This window comes from Paramisgurnus dabryanus, chromosome 4 (genome assembly GCF_030506205.2).
Source record: "Paramisgurnus dabryanus chromosome 4, PD_genome_1.1, whole genome shotgun sequence".
In the NCBI taxonomy this organism is placed as follows: domain Eukaryota; kingdom Metazoa; phylum Chordata; class Actinopteri; order Cypriniformes; family Cobitidae; genus Paramisgurnus; species Paramisgurnus dabryanus.
In genome coordinates this window covers 17844369-17868647 of record NC_133340.1, presented here as the reverse complement: position 1 = coordinate 17868647, position 24279 = coordinate 17844369, and the positions used below count along the sequence as shown (strand labels likewise).

At 37.4% G+C, this 24279-nt stretch overlaps 2 protein-coding genes and 1 long non-coding RNA gene across 10 annotated transcripts; 1 reads left to right on the top strand and 2 right to left on the bottom strand.

The window, feature by feature from the left end:
- Positions 1-18: 18 nt before the first annotated feature.
- On the bottom strand, positions 19-16171 carry dnm2b (dynamin 2b). 8 transcript variants are annotated; one of them, XM_065270719.2, is made up of 21 exons: positions 15722-16164; positions 14471-14544; positions 14119-14268; positions 13884-13968; positions 13687-13805; positions 13476-13574; positions 13016-13176; positions 12739-12881; positions 10373-10508; positions 9664-9731; positions 7965-8103; positions 6710-6796; positions 6569-6639; positions 6419-6470; positions 5761-5871; positions 5573-5682; positions 5389-5500; positions 5039-5203; positions 4390-4616; positions 4038-4307; positions 19-3808 (listed from the first exon to the last, which is right to left on the bottom strand). In XM_065270719.2, the coding sequence occupies exons 1-21, from the start codon at positions 15880-15882 to the stop codon at positions 3739-3741; spliced, it is 2610 nt and encodes an 869-aa protein (XP_065126791.2). In that variant the 5' UTR covers positions 15883-16164; the 3' UTR covers positions 19-3738. The 8 variants fall into 8 exon arrangements, 7 of the variants coding, with proteins under 7 accessions (XP_065126791.2, XP_065126792.2, XP_065126789.2 ...); XM_065270720.2 differs by having other exon boundaries at positions 19-3805; positions 15722-16163; XM_065270717.2 differs by lacking the exon at positions 7965-8103 and adding an exon at positions 9289-9427 and having other exon boundaries at positions 15722-16155.
- LOC141282064 (uncharacterized) lies at positions 4503-5531 on the top strand. Its single transcript, XR_012336613.1, has 3 exons — positions 4503-4637; positions 5017-5251; positions 5403-5531. It is a non-coding gene; the product is annotated as an uncharacterized lncRNA (long non-coding RNA).
- A 795-nt stretch (positions 16172-16966) lies between the features above and the next one.
- On the bottom strand, positions 16967-22329 carry LOC135750666 (uncharacterized). The gene is made up of 3 exons (XM_065269629.2): positions 22069-22329; positions 21562-21973; positions 16967-19100 (listed from the first exon to the last, which is right to left on the bottom strand). Exons 1-3 carry the CDS (start codon positions 22219-22221, stop codon positions 18268-18270), a joined length of 1398 nt encoding a protein of 465 aa, XP_065125701.1. The 5' UTR covers positions 22222-22329; the 3' UTR covers positions 16967-18267.
- Positions 22330-24279: the final 1950 nt, after the last annotated feature.

Here is a 24279-nt window from a genome sequence, read left to right as displayed (position 1 = left end):
TGACACATAGCAAATACAGTACAATTCACCACAACTACCAGATCCGTGTACTATAGTGGAGTGGATAGAAGATGTTAGCAGATGGCCAAATACATATATACACTCACCTAAAAGATGATTAGGAACACCATACTAATACTGTGTTTGACCCCCTTTCGCTTTCAGAACTGCCTTAATTTTACGTGGCATTGATTCAACAAGGCTGAAAGCATTCTTTAGAAATATTGGCCCATCCATCTCCATCTTGCAGTTGATGGAGATTTGTGGAATGGACATCCAGGGCAAGAAGCTCCTGCTCCACCACATCCCAAAGATGCTCTATCTATTGGGTTGAGATCTGGTGACTTATTACAGTGAACTCATTGTCATGTTCAAGAAACCAATTTGAAATGATTCAAGCTTTGTGACATGGTGCATTATCCTGCTGGAAGTAGTCATCAGTAGCCTGGCTCCGCCCTCCTACGTTCTTCCGCTTAATTTTCATTTAGCTTCAGAACAACGTCTGGGACTGCTGTGTAGAGTTTCGTTTTCTCTGGAAAAAATCTGCAGGTCCAATCAGCGAACAGCGGGGAGTGGCTAAGAACGCAGACGTTGAGGTCGTGCGCCAGACTGAGTGACATACGTCACAACCAAACGTTAGCGATTGGTTATGGCAGATTCAGAGTGACTCTGGGCAGATCCAATAGTTTTAAACTTCAACAGAGGACCCTCCTTAACGGAAGTAACGCTTTGCAATGGAGCGTGGCCAGACTCTCTGTACAAATGAAATGAACGTACGAGAGTCTGGTTGCACCAGGCTAGTCATCAGAGGATGGGTGGTCATAAAGGGATGGACATGGTCAGAAACAATGCTCAGGTTGGCCGTGGCATTTAAACGATGCCTATTGGCACTATGGATCCATGTTCTCATTTTGTTTATGCCAATTCTGACTCTACCATCTGAATGTCTCAACAGAAATGGAGACTCATCAGACCAGGCAACAATTTTCCAGTCTTTAATTGTCCAATTTTGGTGAGCTTGTGCAAATTGTAGCCTCTTTTTCCTATTTGTAGTGGAGATGAGTGGTACCCGGTGGGGTCTTCTGCAGTTGTAGCCCATCCGCCTCAAGGTTGTGCGTGTTGTGGCTTCACAAATGCTTTGCTGCATACCTTGGTTGTAACGAGTGGTTATTTCTGTCAAACTTCTATCAGCTTGAATCAGTCGGCCCATTCTCCTCTGACCTCTAGCATGAACAAGGTATTTTCACCCACAGGACTGCTGCATACTAGATGTTTTTCCCTTTTCACACCATTTGATAACCTATTAATATAATGAGTAAGGCAGTCCAGACTGGCAGAAAACGTGATCTGCTGTATCCAACTCAAATCGAGTTGGATGTTTATTGGCTGTATTGATAAGAGAATTGAACCAATTGCTTAGAAAAATGATTTCGAAGCACTCAAAATATCAAATATGGCGCCACCTGCTGGTGAAAATGTTTTAAAAGCAACAAGATCTCAGTCCAAACCTTACTTTTTACAAAATAATTGCAAAGGTTTTTCTAAAAATATGTTTTGAAGAGGAATAAATTATCACACTTCAGTAAAATTGTATTCTTTGTTTTTAGTTTTATATAGGGCAAACAGATCAATAACCTTTTAATTGTTAACATATTTGTCATTAAATCTGTCTATAAACCAAAAGTAGGCAAATGGTAGTGCTGTCAATTAGAAGGACCTTTACGAAAATAACCCCACTGGCAGATGGGACTGCACAACATGTTAGCTGGTTGGAAAGCTTACATCTGACCTCAGTCTACATTTCTATTGCATAGAAGGAGGATCATACCAGACTATTCCGATAAGGATAATATAGTCTCATCCCATATCCCGCTGGGAAAAAAATCGGTATATTAACAAAATTCGATATACCACCCACCCCTACGTCTAAATGACAAAAGTAAACAGACGATCAATAAAAAGAAAATATGTTAATGATCAAAAATCAAGACAACACAAATATTTTTTTCTCATGCAGAGGCAGATTTAAATCTCCTGTTTCACAATAAATGCAAAAGAAATCTTTAATCTACATTAACTTTTTAGTCTCATCTTCCAGTAAGATTATCTAAAGAAACAGTAAAACTGATTAAGACTTCAAAAAAAAAAAACATTTCTATATAAGAAAAAACTATTCGAAACATATTCTCTAAACGAGTTTTATTTTAACTTGCAAACAAGGAAAAAATTCTCATTAAAAAAGAATTTCTGCAGGGTACACAAACAACAAATACATATATAACTGTAGTATTTTATAACATGAATTAAGGCAAAAGGTTGAACTTGTTTATAAAGTAGCGTCAGTGTCTGAGGTTTAAACTCTGAAGTTTAATAAATGTGAGTCTTTGAGATGTTCTGAAGTCTTCTGAATCTTTCTGTGTAGTTAGTATCTTACTGTAATACCATGACACTGTATGTTTACCATATTCATACAGCATGATACCTGCGATACACATTAGAATTATTGCATTACAATAACACATGGCGTACTATCAACTAAATTATGTTAAAATAGTGTCTGTTGTAAAAGCATAAATATGAATTTACTAAAATAAAATGTAGGAAAATAATAAGAAATGGAGTGTCAGACTACAGGATACAAGATCCTGGTTCATCATTAATGTTCAGTCATGTTTAAGTTTTTTTTTGTTAATGACAGTCATCAGCCAAGGGCTGAATATGAAATAAATGGACCCAAATAAAGTGATGTATGTGCTTTTCAAGACCGGTTACATTACAAATATCTATTATGGTAGCTACTCTTTGTTAAACAATGAGCATGATGAAGTATGGTTTGCTAACACTAGCTACATTTACATCCAACAAATAATCTGTTTGTAATCGTATTGATGGCTCAAAAAGTCTTCATGTAAACACGTTGATCAATACGACTGAGGTCAATCGGATGCAAATTTTGATCGTATTAAAAGGTGTGGTGTAGTCCGATCTGAAAAGTATGCATGTAAACATGTGAATTGTAGTATTTTTGTTCCTCCAATCGGATGCCAAAACACCTTGTGCACATGCGCAGGAGAATCATGCTTAAGGTCATGTTTTATATTTACCTTTAAATTTACGCATCAAATGTTTTTTGTCACAGAACGTTCATGTCTTTCATAACATTACATAAAGTAATAAAATAGTGTCACGCCTTTCGAAAAGTGTGTTTTCATTGCCTATATCTGAAATCTTCTGGAGAACAACTTTCTCCTACTCAGCTTTGACTTTGTAGATTTATCCAGAGATAAACGTGAGCTCGACGAGAGATGCTGTGCACTGCGTTGCCAAGTCCTCTGCTTTTTGCGGATTTAAGATTTGTGCTAATTTTAAACGGTTTCACAAATCAATTTTTTCTCGAGGTTAAAGAAGACAGGATTTCGTTCATTAGTTAATGGGATTTGGGCTGTGAATAGTCATTGGGATGCTTTTGGGCTAGTTTTACGCAAATCTGGCAACCCTGGCTATGTGCTTGCACAGATATTTGGTTCAGATATTAAGAATGTACATGTAAACGATCATTTTTATCAGACTGCAATGTTTAGGGTGCATGTAAACTGTACTGTTGTAACCTGCAATCAGATTAAATGTTTGTGTGTATGTAAATGTATGTGTATGTAAAGATAACAGGGAATGTGTGTGTGTGGTGTCTTGCTCTTTGGTTTCAGTATCCGGACCGCTGGCAGTCAGATTCTGAGCTCTTCAGTCCAGTAGAGACGGTTCTGATGGTCTGATTATAGTGGGTCTGTTTGGAGCTGCTGGAGGTCTTCTGCTATACACAGACACACAGACAGATGATGATACAAAACTAAGACAATAACCATAACTTGTGATTTTATCTCTAAACTTTCAGTTTCATTTGTTTTAAGCACAGTTATAATACTTTTGGTATATATTTTTAATATATATTTAACACATCAGTATGACAAAATTAATTATTTGTCATAGTGAGTTTTGCAAAACCTTCTTTATCATCAAGATAAAGCGGGCGACAGGTGTACCTGGGTATGCCAGGGGGCAGAGCAGGGGGCACGCGGGCGGGCCGAGATGGCACCTGAGGCGGAGGAGCAACAATCGGCTCCAGCGTGCCACTTCCATAAGGATTAGAGTTGACGGGAGGCGGTCCGGGCCTGGATGGCACGGGCGGAACCCCAAACCCAGGGGTGGGGTTAAGAGGCGGTGGGGCAGGAGGACCGGGGGTGGGGCCTCGCACTGCAGGAGGGCGACCGGGAGGGGGAACCGATACTGGCGGCTTATGCTGAGCAGGAAGACTGAGAGACAGAGAGAGATAATGTTTGAAAGATAATATTCAAAGTCATTCTGCAATAAAGCATGTAGAGAGGTGGGCGGTACCTGGGCTCACTCTGTATCCAGGTGTCGTCCACAGGTGGAGGTACAGGTACTGAAACCGTGCTGGTGCTGAGGTCACCGATGATGTTTAGAGCTTCTTTGAGTGCGTGATACATGCGCAACATCTCGTCTCTGTGCTGAGCCTGTTCTGCCGACTCCTCCATCAGACTGTTCTGATCTCCGGACGAATACAGATACGCCAGCAGCTCCGAGTAGATGAACTCCTTCGCCTAAGAATCACAGAAATTGCTGTAATTCACTAAAAAATGTAATTTCTCAAAGTTGCATAGCTTAATATGATCTAATCCATTTGTATCCACTGTAGTCAAAAATTACAATCGTTCGTGGCCACTTTTTAAACAACTAGGTGCCATTCTGTCACCAATCTGCATCGTTACTCTATATATTCTTAAATTCCTTCTTTTCCATGTTTAAGTGCTATTATTGGGTCCCCAGGGCTTCTATTAATCTAGATTTCACCGGTTTTTTGACAATCTCCACTCTCCACCCACGGCACTGCCATTTAGTGCAGAGAGAAAATAATTGACAGCACAATTGAGTTTCAATTTTAACAGACCACCATCAAGTCGAAGCATTTCAAATACACGGCAACTTCATTATGTCATGCAGATGATGCAGGAGACAAACTCACGCTGTTGATCATGAGGTGCATGATGGTTTTAGGCATGAGGTCTCTGATGCTCTTGTTGACGATGCTGATGTAGGAATCCACCAGGTTGCGGATGGTCTCCACTTGCCTCTCCAGCTGAGGGTCCATGGATATGGAGTCGGTCGGAGCGCTGTTCTCGTTTTCCACCTGAGAACACAAATGACACGTTGCAGACTCAAAACAGTTTGACTTCAGGTATGAAGGTTATGAAGAGATATAATCTGGTTATAATCTGGTAGGTGTAGCTCTCAAGAATAAGAGGTTAGGTCTGGTTTGGTGAGACTCAAATAAGACTTTCAAGAATTCACGTTTGGTTCAGGTCTGACATGTACCTGATCTTTTTCAGGATAGACTCCAGCTCGCAGAAAAGAGGCTTTCCAGCTGTCCACGTCCTCCTGAGAATCACAGGCCAACTCAATCTGACGGAGATCTTTATACACGTTCCTAAACACATACATACGTACTGTGAACACATATGAAACAATCAGATTAAGCATTTAAATGTGAAGCACACACCTCTGCTCGGTGTTGAAGATGGCAAAGGTGTGTTTGGTGGACATGAACCCTTTCTCCACATCTCTGATCTTCAGGTTATCGAGAGGAAGCATAAACTTCTTCTCTTTCTCCTGTGACACACAAGATTTAATTGAATAATGTCCGCCATGATTCACTTCAACCAAACCAATACACAGAGACACACGTACCTCCTCATCTTTGTACCAGGACAAGGACTCTGCGGTCAGAATGAACCAGTAGTCTTTAGATCCACCTTTCATTATGCTTATGTTGATGGTCAACCAACCCCTTCTGATGACCTGAATAAAGGGGTGGGGATATGATAATGAGGAGGAGAAACACAAAGAAATTCCCATGAAACACAGTATTAAAGGAGACATTTTTTAAAGGGGATATTTCACAACAAGACTTTTTTTATGTTAAATAAATCTTTGGTGTCCCCAGAGTATGTATGTGAACTCCTAGCTCAAAATTAAAATGCAAATGAGCTGATGAAAGGCAAACACTGATCGCCATAATGGTGGTTTGTTGAAATTAAAACTAAATTGTGATGTCAATTATTTTCTCTCTCTCTTTTTTCTCTCTGCACTAAATGGCAGTGCATGGTTGGATAGTGCAGATTAAGGAGCGGTATTATTATAAGAAGATCCCCTTATGACATCACAAGGGGAGCCCTATTTCAATTACCTAATTTTTCAAATGCTTGCAGAGAATGGTTTACCAAAACTAAGCTACTTGGTTGATCTTTTTCACATTTTCTAGATTGATAGAAGCACTGCGGACTGAATTTTAGCACATGGACAAAGTCAGATTTTCATGATAATGTCTTTAATGTATTTGTCTCACCTGGTTAGGCATTGCACTCTTCTTAGTGACCGCTGCGCTTCTCTGCTGAGCGCTGAAACGGATAAACACACAACACAAAACACACAGGTGTTTAGCACGACTACACGCATGACAGAGGTTAGTGTGAGGACAAGGTTAAGGGTCACTCACTTAGCAAAGCCTATAAAGTCCTCATGGTTCGTGTTGATGTAAGAGAGCTCGATGTCTATCAGCAGCATCACCTAAAAACGCACACGCGACGTTAGACGCACAACAGTATGGAAAAAACCAAGAGTGCACACAAACACACACCTGGTCTTTGGTTTTGCTCTCTCTCTCTCTGATGTAAGTGGTGACGATTCGCTCCGTTTCTTCTCGTAGATGAGGATAAGAGTTCAACTGCAAAACACACAGAGAACTGCTACACAAATACACACAAGATGGACAGACTCACCTACAACACACACAGAACAGCAATACAAATACACATACTGACAGACACATGCACTGATGTTCATGATTATGTTCTGGATAACAGATTTAAATCATTCAGATGAAGGTGGTTTAATTCAACAGACATGTTAGATTTAACAGAGAGACTGACAGCACGTCTGTGTTTATTACGGTAAGTTTACTGTTAGTGTTTAATAAGGTTTGTACATTAGTATGGTTAATAAGACACACAACCTCCATAAAGCAAAAACAGACTCGAGCTGATCTTTCTGTCTGCGTTTGACTTCATAACTACAATATAAATGTGTTTTAATACTGAACACGGGTAATTTATATTTCAACAATCGTTTCATTAACTCTTTTCCCCACCAGCATTTTTTTATTGCCAGCCAGCACCAGCATTTTTTATCATTTTCACAAAAGTTTAATGGCTAAGAGAAAATATTCTTTAAATATATAAACATATTAAATTAAAGAATAGACACTCTGCCTTCAAACAAAAAACATTTCATCCTATCTGTATTAGTTTTCTTTTTATCACCTCTCAAATATGGGTAGGTTTCTTCAAATACAAAATTTTGAACAAAAAGCAAAGATAATTGCATTTTTGTAAAGGACTTTTATTAGAGATCAGATTCAGAGCGATAATCAAAACATATACAGAGTTTTTACTGTTTTTGGATCAGTGGATGTTTAAGTGTTTTATAAGTTGGGTAAGAGCACCACCTGGTGGATAATAGCAGAAATATAGATTGACGTAAAAACTCTTCACTGGCAGGCAAGCGTTTTTTCTTAATTGATGAGGCAACTTGTCAATGGCAGGGAAAGAGTCTAAAGTCAAGAACACGGAATGAAATGAAAACAATCAGATCACCGAGGGATGGATCACACAACACCAGAAAATAATTATTTACCAGGACATACAATCAGTATAAAAACTGTTGAGCTGAGGCGTTTGATTGGTTAAAACATCTGTCAATCAGAGTGGGCGGGCTTGACCAGATTTGATTGGTTAAAGAACTCTCAATCACAGTGGGTAGAGATATCAGCGAATATGATTGGCTAAATAACAAACTCACCCAAGATAAAACATGCTTCGTTCTCTATGAATTACCTTCTCTGTGCACTTGCGAATGAGCATGGAGAGCTCAGACAACACCAGGTCTACACATTTAAGACACGGTTCCTTCAACTTTCCAAGCTGCTGTTTCACTATGGCCTCAAACGCCAGATCAGGGGTGAACAGACCCGTCCTGAAGGATCATGGGACAGCTAGGTTTATTTTAGGGGAGAGGGGATGAGTTTTGAACTAAAGCATAGCACTAGCATAAAGCTAGCATCACCAAAATCAAAACTGGTCATGCGTCTAAACCAACCAAATCATCATTTCAAATTTTACCCATTACTTTGGCTATTACAGTAATGAGCAATTTCATTCTTTTATAATCAATATTTTTGTCATTATATAGAAAATATAATTAAAGGCACAATATGTAGGATTTGCACCACTAGAGGTCACTATTACACAATAACAAAGACGAAGCTTAATGAAACGAGTGAAACGATGGGAGATGTTGATTTCACCATTCAGAGACGTATGGAGTTCCAGATAAGGTCACATTATTTTAGAAATGTACTGCAAGGCACAACACCTGTGTGTTAGATGCGTATGACCGCCACTTCTGCATTTGTCCACTTGTGTTGCCATAGTTTATACAACAGAAAACTGAGGATAGCGTGGATGTTAAGTCACTAAGACCACTCTTACATTGCACATTTAAATTATTCTCTCATGTGGCACATATTGCATATGACCCACGAACGCGTAAGCAGGAAAAAAGTGCATAGATTCCAATATTCTCAGATCAGTTCAAGCCTCATTCATATGTGGAAATAAATCTGATAGAGATCTGGTACATGAATCATTCGCGTCCCCAATGTAAGCGGACAGAACGGATATTTCCATGTCAAGATGTGTCGTGCTAGATAAGGCTCTGTAATCTTGTATGATCATTTTGTCTGTATCCACTGCATAGCGCAACATTTTACTTTCTCTGTGGTTTAAGCCGTTTCAGGACAGTATGTCGAAATCACAATTAAAAGATGATGTAAGTGGGTCATTAAAAAAAGTGACAATTACAAGGGAAACAAGGGAAGAGTCATTATTTCGCTAGATTTAAGCTTTCTTCGTTTTGTTTTTCAAATTCTTCACAGCAGTCTCAGAATACAACCATCGAACAACCTCAGAGCTCACCGCAGGGCCGTCTAGAAAGTTACCCTACTTTTTTATCTCGACTCTTCAGCTTTAATGTTGGCCTGTAGAGAGGTAACGTCTGAGGGTTTTTGCTTTAAAGAGACTGAACACACATACAGGGTGAGTTTGGTGAGATGTTAAAGACTGCAGACAACACTTCAGCACGACGGCTCTCGTGCGATACCTTCAGCGTGCACTGTCTGACTGTATTGATCAGCTCCTGGATGACCAGATCAATGCATTTCAGACACGGTTCCTTCAGCTTCATCACCTGCTTTTTTACTATGACCTCAAACGCCAGATCAGGAGTGAACAGACCCGTCCTGAGATCACGCACATGATAAATATAATCAACACGCAAACAGAGAGAGAGAGAGAAAGAGAGAGATTGAAGGATGGAAGGAAAGATGATGGAGTAAAAACACACAGAGGTTATAAAACAGACTGTATGTGTGTAGAAAGATAGAGTTGTTTGCGAGTTGAAAAACCTGTAGTGTTTTTATAAAATAGTTGTTTTATATAGCACAACTGAAATCTGTGTGTGTGTGTTTACTCTTACCTGACACCATGAATATTCTTTATTGCATAACTGATTTCTCTTCTCAATTCCTTCTCATCAAACTCCATCTAACACATACAAACACAGGTTAAATCATATTAACTAGTAGACAGTGATAGTATCTCTTTGTCTGATTTATAAATAAATTATATAAATAAATATTAATTAGATGAAGAAAAACACACATACACATTATATTTATACTTAAAAGTTAAAATCAATTTCATCTTGATCTACACTTAACAAACCAAATCAATCTTTTATGTTATATGTTCCTAGTGTAGCTCAAGTATTTGCTTTTTTAGGGCGTTTACACAACAAACCTGTAGTAAAAACTGAAAAGTTCTTGCCTGTGCACATATGCATTCTTAAACAAACCAATAAATATATACAATCGAGTCGGCAGAGAAGTTTTGCTTGGACCGACGATAAGGTGAATTTTTTACTACAAGTGACACTAGACTAAAAAGCGACAAAATTTTGGAAACTCTGTCAGAGAAGTGTTAATAAAGCATCAGTATCTTAAGCAGCACAAACACGCTTTAAGAGCCACTTGTGACGTATTCACACGAGCCTGTAGACTGAACTGTAGACTTAAAAATGTCACCAAAAATGCATAAAATAGCTTCCTGCATTTGTTTGTAAACCTTGTTGTGTAAACGACCCCAAAGTTTGACAGTGCCATTATTGTAGTATTTGAAACGGATACCTTGACAAGCTCAAAAGGAAAGCGTTCATGAAAGATGCGGTTGATTCGAGCTCCTCCTGAGAGTTCTAGAGTTTCCACCTGATCACCAGAACCCTCGATTCGCTTCTCAAAGTCCACACCAAACTGTTGAACCATCCTACACACACACACACACACACACACACACACACACACACACACACACACACACACAACACACACACAAACACACACACAAACATAATAAAGCTTTTTCAAGTGTAAAAAGCATTTAAACTGTATGTGTTTTTTTCATTTATGTTGGTAAAAAGCCTCTTCATGCCAACAGCAATGTAAGAGTCATTCTCTGAGATGGGTGCCTTTTGGGTCATACTTTTTTAAAAATATATACCTTAAATAGTTATATTTTTGATCATTTCATGTGATAGTGGATTAGTCAAACCTTTGAGAAAATACATTTTCCCACCTCAGGCATGAAATTCTAATCAATATTGAGTGTTTTTTCTTACTGAAAGTTGTTTTGGAGTTCAACCCCGTCACAGACCACTTGGACCCTGTTTAAATATGATTTAAAAAGATTTTCAAGTAAATTCTTGTAGAAGCTTTTCAATGAGATGTCCCTTGTTTGATATCATTTATTGGATTTAGAATTTTATTTTTTAATACTCACCATTTGAATACCAAATCAGGTCATGAAAACTGTATCTAACATTGGTCTTCATATCTTATCACAAAATATGCGTTAACATTAGAATTTAATCAGGCTTTCATATTTTTTCAAACTGTCCTGTAAATTCTGCACACAGCAAAACAAACATTGACCTAATTTGTCGTTTTATCACCAAAATATTAATAAAAACTATCAAATAACAGGGTTGAACTCAGCATAACGGGGTTGAAAATGATAACAGGGTTGAAGTGATGATCATTATTTAATATAGCATGGATTTCTTACCTGTAAAATTAATGATATCACATTCAATAAAATTGTATTTTATTAAAGTTGGCAAAAACAAACAAACATTTTAATAAGTATTTAACATGAAATCAAAAGCATTAAGGATTTATTGATCAAAAATATCAATCAATCTTTCCATTTGGTTTTATTGAACATAAAATACCATAATCGATTATTTCTAACAGGTCACATCACAATATAACAAGTCTATAAATGGGTACTCTACTAAAAAGTGTCAAATATTCAACCCCGTCACAACGATTCAACCCTGTTATAATAAAAATGTGACGGGGTTGAATGTGACGGGGTTGAAGTTTTTGCCTAACAGTAGCTGTAACTCCGTACTTAACTAAGACAGTAGCATCACATGGCATTTAGGAAATCATACAAGTTTAATGTTTTCCAAAACTATTATTTAATTCTTCTTAAACCGTTGTTTACTATCATTTAGTAATACAACAGAGTTGAAATGTTGAGCCTGACAATCTTAATCTGACAGTGAAAAACATGAGAAAAATGTAAGAAAAGATTCTGACACTTGCCTTTCTTTGCAGCATGTTCTTCAAGAGACTTATGTGATATCACTTTCTGGGTGTGATGCCACAGGGATTGATCCGTTATTTTTATAGGGGGGTAAATAGTATGGCGTGACGGGGTTGAAAACAAACTGGAGGACGTGTATAAATATTGCAATTTCATATATAATTAATGCATTTTTATATACATATGTATATTTTAGTTAAAGTAAACCCACGTATGATTATATTAGCAGTAACTATTTTGCATTAATTGCAGTTTTTATTTGTTTGATATTCAATGAAAATGTAATGATGGTTAGTGAGGACATGCAAGAATGCTTGTTGTCTACTACTTAGGCAACCCATATTTATAAATTAAATTAAAATAAAATAAAAGCATTTTTTGTTGCATTATAATGCAAAGGTACCTGGTTCTATTAATTGACAGCGTTAAAATGCATTTTGTGATTTCCTTTAATTGAAAATCTTTGAAGTAAGTTTAGGGGACTTAAAGGGCACCCAATTCAGAGAATTACCCGTAACATAAATCAGTGAGTCATAACCAGAACCAAACAGAATCCACATCCGCAGATTTTTACGGAAAAGTCTGAGGATTTAATGCCTGTCATTAACAAACACACATACCTTTCCTTTTAACCCCTTCAGACCCTGTGTCCACTGGAATGGACACAACATGTTTTGTGGTTTAAACCAATAAAAATACTGATCAACCAATCAAAATATGGCACATTGAATAAACACTGGAAAAATCAGGTCTGAAGGGGTTAAAACATTGAAAGTCTTTCCGTAGGTTGGAAATATCAGCAGTAAGTGCAAAAAAGTCTGCAGATTTTGTCTGGCCCTGGTCATACATGTGTAAATGAATGTAAAGTGTGTGTGTGTGTACTCACTGCAATAATGCTTTAGTTTTGCGTGCTGGATCATCAGGCTTGAAGTTCTTGTATTCATCCACTTCTTTCTCCAAAGACAGCAGCTGACTCTGTAGTTTACTGCGCAACGCCGGCAGAGTGTCACGAATGTGATTCGTCAGTTGCTTAAAAAAGAAGGCATGAAAGATAGAGAGAAAGGGATCAATCAATGTCAATTCTGCAGGTAAGGTGTGTGCGTGTTTGTGTGTACCTGGTTAAGTGTTTTCTGCAGGTAAGGTGTGTGCGTGCGTGTGTGTACCTGGTTAAGTGTTTTCTGCAGGTAAGGTGTGCCCATTCTTTCTGCTATGTGTCTGTATGCAGGATGAGAAAGGAAGAATTTCCTCTCAGCTGCCAGAGCAGCACGGATGTCCTTTCTCCCATCAATGTCCTTCTGGCTGCGGTTTACTACACCAATATAACCTAAACAGAGAAGCACACATCAAACAAGACTCTACCTGGTTTAATAGCTAGCAAAACGGCCTGATTATTTTGAGTGTGACACATATTTTTATCTTCACTAATAGAGTTTAACATTTAAGTCAAGTTTAAATGTGAGAGTTTGGGCTGACTCACAACGCAGTCTCCATCCTGATGAGTCTTTCTGTCACATTTCACTTGATGAGTTTATTTTATTTCATGACGTGTCATTTATCTACCTGGTCAACTGTAGAAACAAACCTAATCCAGAGTGAATGTATGTGTATATACTGAATGTGTACCTCTGCGCAGAGGCAGCAGTTTGTTTTCTAGGATGTCTTTGGCATCCGTTCCTTCATCCATGAGGTCCAGTTTGGTAATTACACCGATGGTACGAAGTCCTTTAAGAAAATGGTCAAAAATCAACTGAAAGATGTTTGGTTGTGATCTCATCGGATCAATAAAACAGAACACAGCAGGTATTGTTATCAGATGCTGAGCACATTTCCTTACCCTGTGGATCGACCTCTTTGGCTATTTTTAAGGCATCTGAATTGGCTAGGTCAGTGTTGGCAGGCGTAACAGCCAGAATGAGGCAGTTCTCCTTTGAAATAAACAGCAGTAACATCTCTCTACAAGTGAACAGAGATAAAAACATCTGTTAGCTATCTTGGTCTGGTAGTCTATACCATCAAAACACAAACGTTTACCTGATCTGGTACTCTATGTCTACCGGTTGATCTCCAACTGCAATCTTAGTCATGCCAGGAAGATCAATCAGTGTAAGATTTAAAACTGAAAGAAAAAGTGACAGAGAGAGAAACATTGCGCATGTTATATTTGATAAAAAAGCCTTTCAGTTTTAAGACATTCATCTCAGCAGACTGCAGGAACCTGTGGAGAGAAAATGTGTTGCTATGTTTGTTTGCATGAAGTCTGAGTTACCGTTTGGCGAATAAACACGCAGGTTGATGGGTATCGGTGAAATTCCTTTATTGGATCCTGTGATTCGGTCCGTCTCTGCTTCGATCTCCAATCGAACTTCATCGAAATCCACAAACTTACGGCCTTTACAGTGCAAGAACTCAGCATATTCTGGAAAGACAGATCAGTAAAACACACAGACCTGAAATTATGCAGCGTTCACTATCATTTCATTTTCCGTGTCATTTCTAATAATGCTTTGGCAATGCAAACATATGTTTAACCAATTAGTTGAGGCACCAGTTGTATATATAAATGGGTACAAATGTATCAGTTAGTGATATGCACTTGTTAAGTCATAAGACCTGTGTACCTGCTTTGCTGTTTACTAGCTGGAGAATAAGTGGCCTGCGGGTAACAATACCAGATCCTCTTGGCAAAAAATCCCTAAATGACAGAGATAAAAAAGAGAAAAGTTTTTTATTTTATGGTTCATGTGTGAATGGTTTATTTCTCTATGAATAAACTAAATGAACGCACACTCAGCACAAAGAATACAGCAATAAAAAGTCAAAAATGAACTTTAACCTCAAGTTAAATGTAAGCAATGTAGTATCACTTCTCATCTCAACGTTTCCCTGCACCGACAAACATTATAATAATGATGCGTGTATCTTCCTGTTGCTGCAGCAGAAACATGTCATGAATCTGTCAAGTCAGCACATTCTGTAATCTGCGAGTCTCATCATCGAGTTATTCAAGATACAGCACTTTCTGATTAGAAGACTTCAATTTATAAAAATATGTAGAAACGATAATAAATTACCAGCCTTATATAGTTCACCAAAAAATGAAAAATTCTGTCATCATTTTCTCACGTCATGTTGTTCTGTTTTTATAATTTGATGAACACAAAAAGAGATATTTTGATAAATGATGTTATTAACCATACAGTTGATGGTACCCATTGAATTCCATCATATTTGTTTTTTCTACTATAATAGAAGTCAATGGTTACAATCAGCTTCACATCATTTATCAAAATATCTTTGAAAAGAAACTCATACAGATTTAGAACAAAATGAGGATGATAAAATGATGACTAAAATCTTCATTTTTGAGGGGGGGGGACTATCACTTTAAGTTCCACGCATGCCTTTTTCGTGACATTTTCTTTTTGGGTGGACTATTCCTTTAAGAAAACATCAAACTGTCTTTTCACAGCTTGACTTATTTTATTGCTGGTAAGATAGAGACGATGGTTAATGTTTGACTGGGGTCGACATTTTAATACTGATTAGTGGACACAAAATAGATCCTGTGACATTTTCTGCCTTTTCTTTCAAGATTATTTTTTCAGAAGGGTCATTTGTTGTCATATTAAGTGTAGACAGTATACGAAAAAGCAACCTATTCATCCAACACCCAACCTCACTAATAATTTGCATAAAGATAAACGTGAAAATAAATTTTTACTGAGTTCATAGTTGAACCCTGTTTTAATTCATGGAAATGTCCCAAGCATTATTCTCATTTTAAAGACTTTTGAACGAGGCTTTCATGTCCACATAACACACTCCAAAACAAACAAACAAACAAACACGACAGTTACTGTCCCAGTCACCTGCCCACAAAGTTCTCCAGCACCGAGCTCTTCCCCGCGCTCTGGCCCCCCACCACCGCGATCTGCGGCAGCTCCAAGTTGCAGCTCTGGCCGATGGAGCTGAAGGCGTCCTGCAGTTTGTTGATGAGGGGAATCAGCTCTTCCATCCCACGGTTCCCCATGTTGACTTTAAATCCGCTGCTTTAAACTCGAGTTAAACTCTTGACGACGATCTCTTCATCACTCCACAAACTTTTTCCATCCGGTCAGGCGACCACCATAAACTTCTAAGTATGCCCGCCCTCGTTTGCCAACAGGGCCTGCTCATTGGACGCGGCTGACGTCCGTCAAATAACGCGAGCTCCGGATTGGCCTTTGGCTCAGTGGGGTTGAACGTGAGGAAGTGGATTTAACGTCCACGAATTCCGCTATGATGAATTTTGTTGGAGATGTGTGCACGCTCCTCTAGGAGGCACCAAACAAATATTTAATTTTGTATTTAACAATATTAACTTACATTACAATATTATATTATATATAGAGGGGTTGCAAGTTTACAAACATTGCAGGGTGCGCGCGCAACCAAGGGGCAGAAAGACCGATTGGTGAGCTGATCTGCTACTGCAACAACCTTAATTATTGAAGCGTTCTTTAATGTTTGTACATAAATAAGACTTGATTTTAGTTGTATCTGTTTTTCTGTCTTTATTTTTGCAGTGTTACTGTGATACATGTATGAATTATAATTTTATAATTATAATGCTAGTAACGTAATAGTCGCATCTACTGGTATGTTAACATCAGGCACCCAGCACTGACTCTGTTGGTACTTTTTTCCACGCAAAAATTCCTTGGCATTTTGACTTACAGACACCGCTACTAGCATACAACACAATGCACGTCTCTTCTTTCTGCCCCTCGGTTGCGCGCGCAACCAGTTAGTGACGTCGCCGTGCAACCCGTCTATAGTAGACAACAATATTATCTATAATTAAATCATCAATACCCATCTACATATTATAATAACCTTCAGAACTATTAAATAAAAAATATTTGTAACTGTAAGAATAAGGACCATTATTTGTATGTTTTTATTAATAATATCAATACTATAATTAGTGGAATAACTCCACCTGTAATGGTTTTTATTATACACAGTGATTAAATATTAAAGTGCTCTAAATCATAATGAATTACAGACTGTAAATATAAACCATAATTATTTGAAAGTTAAAGGTTTAATGACTTGCCTTTTCCCACACCACCCCACCCAACCAACCAAACCAAACCCAACGGCAAAAAATTCACAATGTTTGTTAATTTTAGGGCATTGTTTTCACTTCTAAAACAATTCAATAAATACTTCACAATACAAGTAAACAAAATGTAAAATTCATATGAGGTGAACAGTACATTAGGTCATTCATTTATAAAATCTTGGAGTAAAATCGCAGACTCCACCAAAGGCTTTTAGGCGACTGAATACATCAGGGGTTGTTTAAAACACAAGCAAGTGAAAAGTTTTGATGTGCTTTGGTTACTAAAATACAAAACATACGCGGAAAAACTGTCTTGTAATTATCTAATTTTGCAGATAATTTGTTTATAGGGGACATATAATGAAAAAAATATTTAGAAAAAAAGAAAATAATTGATAGCACAATTGAGTTTCAATTTCAACAAACCACCATTATGGTGATCAGTGTTTGCATTTCATCAGCTCATTTGCATTTTAAAGGACACACCGAAAAACAGCACATTGTTGATGTGGGGTATTTTGAGCTAAAACTTCACATATTATGTACTCTGGGGACATCAAAAATTTATTTTACATAAATTTCCATAATATGTGCCCTTTAATCAATTCATATTAATATTGTGGTAACACGGGCTGTTATTTATAGTTATCAACGAGCTATATTAACTTATGTTGTTGTTCTGTAGTAAAGGTAAGATGTGCCGGTTGGTCGGTGTAGCATTTGTCCTGCCTCTCCTCCATCGTGATTGGATGGCTGGATAAACATGACTTTACCAAGCGCCATGTTTTGATAAATACAAATATTATGGCCAGATTAACAATTGTTTTACAAAGTCAAGTTTTAAAATGTATAAGAACCTAAATTAATATGTATATTTGTTTTGGAATCGATTTTCTTTATCTTAAAATCCTTTTAGCTAATGGGGGCCTAGCCCACCCTGCAAGCTCCACCTATAAGGAATAATCCACTCAGAAAATCACTTATTGAAAACAAATCCTGTGTAAATCCAATGTGTTAGCGTTTTAATATTAACATCTAGTGGAGCCAAGTGAGATTCACAGCAGATAGACACATCTGATATACAATTCTGAATTCTTTTCTACATCTAATAGGGTTGTGACAATTAATCGGGCAAATGCACGTTTTCTCAATTAATGAATTTGAATGAATTACGGTGAAATAATATCTAATCTAGCTATCGATATTGGAATAAGAAAGCTTCTGCTATTATATTACAGTAAAGTTAGAACAAAATCTACCATAAAAGATTTAATGGTTTGTAAAAATCTTGTATATAGAAGTTTTTTTTCACAGATCAGTTTGTTGTTCAGCATGTTTCTTCTGATGAGTCTTAAAAGGTCCTACATTAGAGAATCTCTCTCCACAGATGGAGCAGAGGTAAGGTTTCTCTCCAGTATGAACTCTCTGATGGATTCTCAGAAGAACCGCTTGATTAAACCCCTCTCCACACTGAGAGCATTTGTAAGGTTTTTCACCTGTATGAATTCTTAGGTGCGTCACTAAATTGCAACGTTTACTAAAACTCTTCCCACAAAAACTACATGGATGAGGTTTCTCTCCAGTGTGAACTCGCTTATGAACGGTCAAAGTACTTGAACTAGAAAATCTCTTTCCACATTGAGAACAGGCGTAAGGTTTCTCTCCCGTGTGAATTCTCTCATGGCCAATCAAATCCATTTTATGATAGAAACGTTTATCACAGTGTGAACATTGATGGAGTCTCTCAGAATGTGTTACTTCATGCTTCCTTAAAGAATCTAAAATCCTAAAGGTTTTTCCACATTCACTGCACTGATACGGTCTCTCATTGGTGTGTAAGCGCGCATGAGTGATCAGACGATGTCCACTGATGAATCTCTTCTCACATAGAAAACACTGGTATGGTTTTTCTCCTGTGTGAGTTCTCTCATGAGCATCAAGATTTCCTTTGCTGCGGAAACATTTGGCACAGTAAGTGCAGTGGAAAGGCCTTTCACCACTGTGTGTCCTCATGTGAATGATCAGATTAGAAGGAGTGGCACAAATCCTTCCACACTGCTCACACTGGTTCCTCTTCTTTCTGTGATCTTCTGAATGAAGTTTAAACTCTTGTAAGTTAGTAAAATGGACACTCTTCTCATCTGAAAAAAAAAGAATAGCATCAAAAATCTTTGTGCACTTATGAACTATTGCCCAACCTAAATACCAAATGAGTTTGACGTAAGTGGAAAGATCACAAAAATTCAAGCACAGCAAGTACCTCACTGATAAAACAAGTTTAATGTGCTACCATGATCATCCCTTAATTTTCAATAACTTATATGTTAAAAGGAGTTTTAGTGTGAAAATCAGACTTTATCCATGTTTAGGTGTTATAATTGGGTCCCAAGTCACTTTGGTAAACCATTCTCTGCAAGCATATGAAAAAAATAGGTTAATTTCGCCTCTTTTGTGACGTAGGTAGCAAATCTTATTACAATAATACCGCCCATTAATCTGCACTCTCCAACCACAGCACTGCCATTTAGTGCAGAGAGAGAAAATACAATGGACAGCATTATTGAGTTTCAATTTCAACAAACCACCATTATGGTGATCAGTATTTGTATTTCATTTGGATTTTAAAGGACACACCCAAAACGGCACAATTTTTCTCACACCTACAAAATTTTTACATGTTATAATAAATTATCTGTTGGGTATTTTGATATATACCTTCAGATACACACTCTGGGGTCACAAAATACTTACTTTACATAACTTAAATAATATAATATGTCCCATTTAAAAATTAGCCATTTCCTTTTACCAGTAGCTGGCGCTAATAGGCATTATTAATACTAAATGAGATTTAATTAGCAAATGATTAAATCTCATACATGTTCGTCTTCATTTACTGTCCTTTTTTGCTTATGAAAATGATAGAGAAACATTGCATTTTATTCTTTTAAAGTTGTTATAAAACATTATTTCTGAATGTAAAAATATTGCTGTAGAAAACACAATTTACTTATTAGGTTTAGATGTTGATTTTGTTTCATTTAAAGTCACCATTATGATGATCAGTGTTCAATTTAGTTGGACTATTGACCCTTGAATTATATTGTACATGTTCTTCCCTTAAATCACACTTGTTTTGGCAAAAAGAAGCTGGTAAATTAGTATGATGATTATGGTCAGAATCTGATGGTAATGCTCACAGAAAATAAACTTTTGATGAGTGAGTAAATCAATTATTTATTTTGATGATTTTCACCATTATGTATCAACTTTATAACAGTTTTAAAATAATAAAATGCAATGTTTCTCTATCATTTACATAACAAGAAGTAACTAAGCCCTAAACCAACTTTTTTTAGTTAATGATCTGTAAGAATAGGGCTTTATTAGTGCTTTTCATTGATCTGAGTAACTTTTTCGACATTTGGTATAATATAAGGTGTAAAAACGTCCGAGTGCTGCCCTCTTCAGGTTGAACGGTGGCTACTGCAGTTGAATTTTCCTAATGGATGTTGCGGTACCGTGTGACGTAAGCGGTACGACCCTACGTAAGCAGGTTCAAGCTCACCACGCCCTTGTTGCGATCTCACCACACCCTTGGTACGAGCTCAGTTCATCCTCTCTATCTCCGTTGGGGTCTGCCCACTTTTCTTGCATTTTTCAAATATTGCCAGTGGGTGGAGTCAGGCTCTGACCAGAGGTTAAGTTACGCTTTAAACATTGCGTGAACATGAAAACATGACTTTGTCATAACGTTTAAAAAATGGTTTGTAACAATCCTTTAACATTCAGACAACCCAGAAAAATTATTAAAACATAAAAAACTGGACAGTTTTTATTTTGGCAGTACATTTGTTTGAAACATTCAAGGAACGTTCGTAGAACGTTTCTCTGTTCGCTAGGAAGTACATGAATGTTTGACAGGAAATTTCCTAAGACACATAAGACACTACTTCACAACAAATAACCGGTTTTATGAAAACATGAAAATTAAGTCCATGTAACTGTTTTTTAACATTTATTTCATTGTCTTTATTTTAAAGCTTTATGAGACACTGATGACGGTTGAGAGCCACGTTACCATGGCAAATATTTCCTTAACTCTTTAATATTTCGGTGATATGTAGCACTGTTACCCCATTTATAAATCAATGCAGATCCAAAAAGCGGTAAATACTCTTGTGTATGCATGGCCGTAGCCAGTTATGAGGTCAGCTATAAGGTTGCCAATGGCTGTTGTATTTGAATAAAAAAATGAGGTGAGTCTGAGAAAGATTTAAGGGCTATTTTGGGGGACACAGAAAATCTGGGGGGGGGGGGGCAATGCCTATATATACCTAAAAATCTGACCGGTCCACTTTTTTTAAATAGTCCGGCCCCTCTGAATTGTCAGATAGCCAATCTGCCCATGATTTAGCCCGACTAACTCAAGACCCATCTTTATTGAAGCAGAAATTTACACCAATGCAGACAAACCCTTAAGAAAATTAGCCATGGTTTTATTGTGGTAAAAGTGTAGTAACCATGGTTTTTTGGTTTTAACTGTAGTAAAACCATGGTTAATTTTCATAAGGGAAGAATAAAACAATCTTAGAAATATACCTGAAGGAATAAAGTCGTCGTCAGCATCGTTGTTGTCATCTTCTTCGTCATCATCATCGTCATCATCATCGTCTTCGTCATCGTCATCATCATCGTCTTCGTCATCATCATCATCATCGTCTTCGTCATCATCTTCGTCATCTGTGGGTTCAGTTTTAATTTCTGTGTGCTCTGTTTTAATCTCAGTTTGGTTCCCACTGTCCTCCAGTTTGACTGAACACATCTTGAGTTTGGTCTGCAGGATCTGCTGCTGTTCTCCAGCGTTCCAGACAGAATCCAGAGACTCTGTGGAGGTTTGATCAGTAGATTCCTCATCCTGTAAGCCCTGATTACTGTCACACACTGTAGTGTCCTGAGCGTCTGTGGGCTTTGACTCAGTATAACAGAGTAAAGTCAGACTGAGCTCGGAGTCCTGTGTGGAAGATTCACAACAAACACACACAGAGTAAGATTAGAAATGATTTGATGTTGTCTGATTCAGGTAAAGGATGTTTAAGCTGTACAAACCTCTCTCTTCAGTCCTTCATCTCCTCTTAACCTCAGCTTTGTCTCCAGTAACGCCACCTCTTTCTTCAGCTGAGAGATTTCTGTGATGAAATCATCAATATCCAGCATGGACAGATCAGTTCCTACTGATTTACAGCACATCTCATCCATCATCAACACTAAAATACACAGAGACAAGACTCTGTTTACACTCAATAAAACACTCAAGAGAGAAAAACACTGAGGATACACAAACACATCACACGCGAGCTCTTTCTTTCTTTCTTTAGTGGGTTTATCTGCGGACTAAAGAGCTGCAGAGCGCCTCCTGCTGTACTGGAGAGAGAAGACGCTCAACACTTCTTCTTCTGTAGACATTTTATGGCTGATGACAAACCAACTTTTGTTGCATTTACCGCCACTAACTGGACTGGAGTGTGAAGCACAGCACACTCACAACCTCATTCACAATGAGCATATTTATTACAGCTGGACTTCGCCTGTGCTTTTGTTTTTTATGAATTCAAAACTTTTTTTACAACAAAGGCAAATGTCTTCATTGACATGAAAGGCTTAACACAACATAACCAGAAAGCATACTCATAAATAAATAAAATAATTTTGAAATAAAAAGATAAATAAGCATCAAAAGCAATTTTACAATAAATCATGTGATATCAAAAGATCAAGCAGCTTCATTGCTCGTTTTTAAATCGTAAATGGACTCGCTCCCCTCTACCTCTCGGATTTGTTGTATGAATATCGTCCAGAAAGAACTCTTCGTTCTGCCAACTAAAGTCCAAATTCAAATCTAGGGGTGATCAAGCTTTTGCCATAGCCGCACCTAAACTTTGGAACACGTTACCGCTTCATATAAGATCACCAACATTACATATTTTTAAATCAAAGTTAAAATCATACTTTTTTTACTAAGGCCTATGACGTGTGATGATGTTTGTTGTCTGATGTTTATGTGGTTTGTATATTTGTGTTTTTTTTTATTAGTCATTATATCATTGTACAGCACATTGGTCAACTGGAGTTGTTTTTAATCGTGCTTTATAAATAAATTGAGACTTGAGACATTGCATTACGGCCTCTAATTTTGGCTAGGTTTTTAGAAAAATACTTTAAGTAATTTCTAAATGCAATGAATAGTGGAAGGTATTAAAAACCTCTACATTTATAAATTAAATATTTGCCAATATTACAATATTATTAAGCAAATAAAACTGGACACAGTCTTTGGGTATCCTGTATAAAATTTGTTGTAAGGTGAAAAACGAAACCATCAACAACCACCTCTTTTTCTTTCAACTAGTCCTGAACTGATCTCCAGAGTATTTTGGCAAAAATGCATTAAAAATAATGATCAGTGTTTTCAGAATGACTATTGCATAAAGAACTGTGCTTCGCCTTCTGAGAATAAAAGATGGCTGTGTCTCATATGACCTTGTTATGTGTACATGGTGTGACTATACAAATCACAATATATAAATAGAAAAATGTTGGCGTTATTTTGTCACTTATTGGGAGCAGTATGCTAGCTGGAGCCATTCACTTCCAGTCTTTGTGCTAAGCTAGGCTAGCGGTGGGTGCATCAGACAGAAGTACGGGACGAATGGAGATGAAAAGGGTATGTATGTACGTATCTAACTCTAAAACCTCTGCGTGTTCCTGGCATAAAATAAACCTTGTCTTCTAGTGGAGCCGATCAGAACCAGATCAACTGTTCTTTTGATATTAAAACAGAATTTTATTTTGAAGAGCACCAATAATACAATTCAAGATTTTACACATCCTTTGGTGTGTAAGTGTATATTAGTACATGTTAATGATATAAGGTACAAATGAAGATGACGCGAGTTATCATTTCCAACATAAAACACAGATTGTAGGCAAGAGTTTACTTCCTGGGCCGGTTGATGTGGACACAACGGTCATTATCATAATTCTTCCCCACTTCTGACTCACAGCCTACAAGTAGTCTATGTTTTCATATTTAAAGAGACTGACTAAACCATGATTCAAACACAAAGTTTTATGCAGTAGCACTTGTTTGTCGTTTCTACGATCACAAATGCAAACATGGTTTTAATGTTTTGGTATCCTTACCTTACCAATCTGTTACATCCTGCTAAAGCTGGTAAAGTTAATCGATCAGCTTGGTCATCTGCATTTTCAGGATCAGATTCCGCTAGTAAACACAATATTAACTCCTGTCAGTATTAC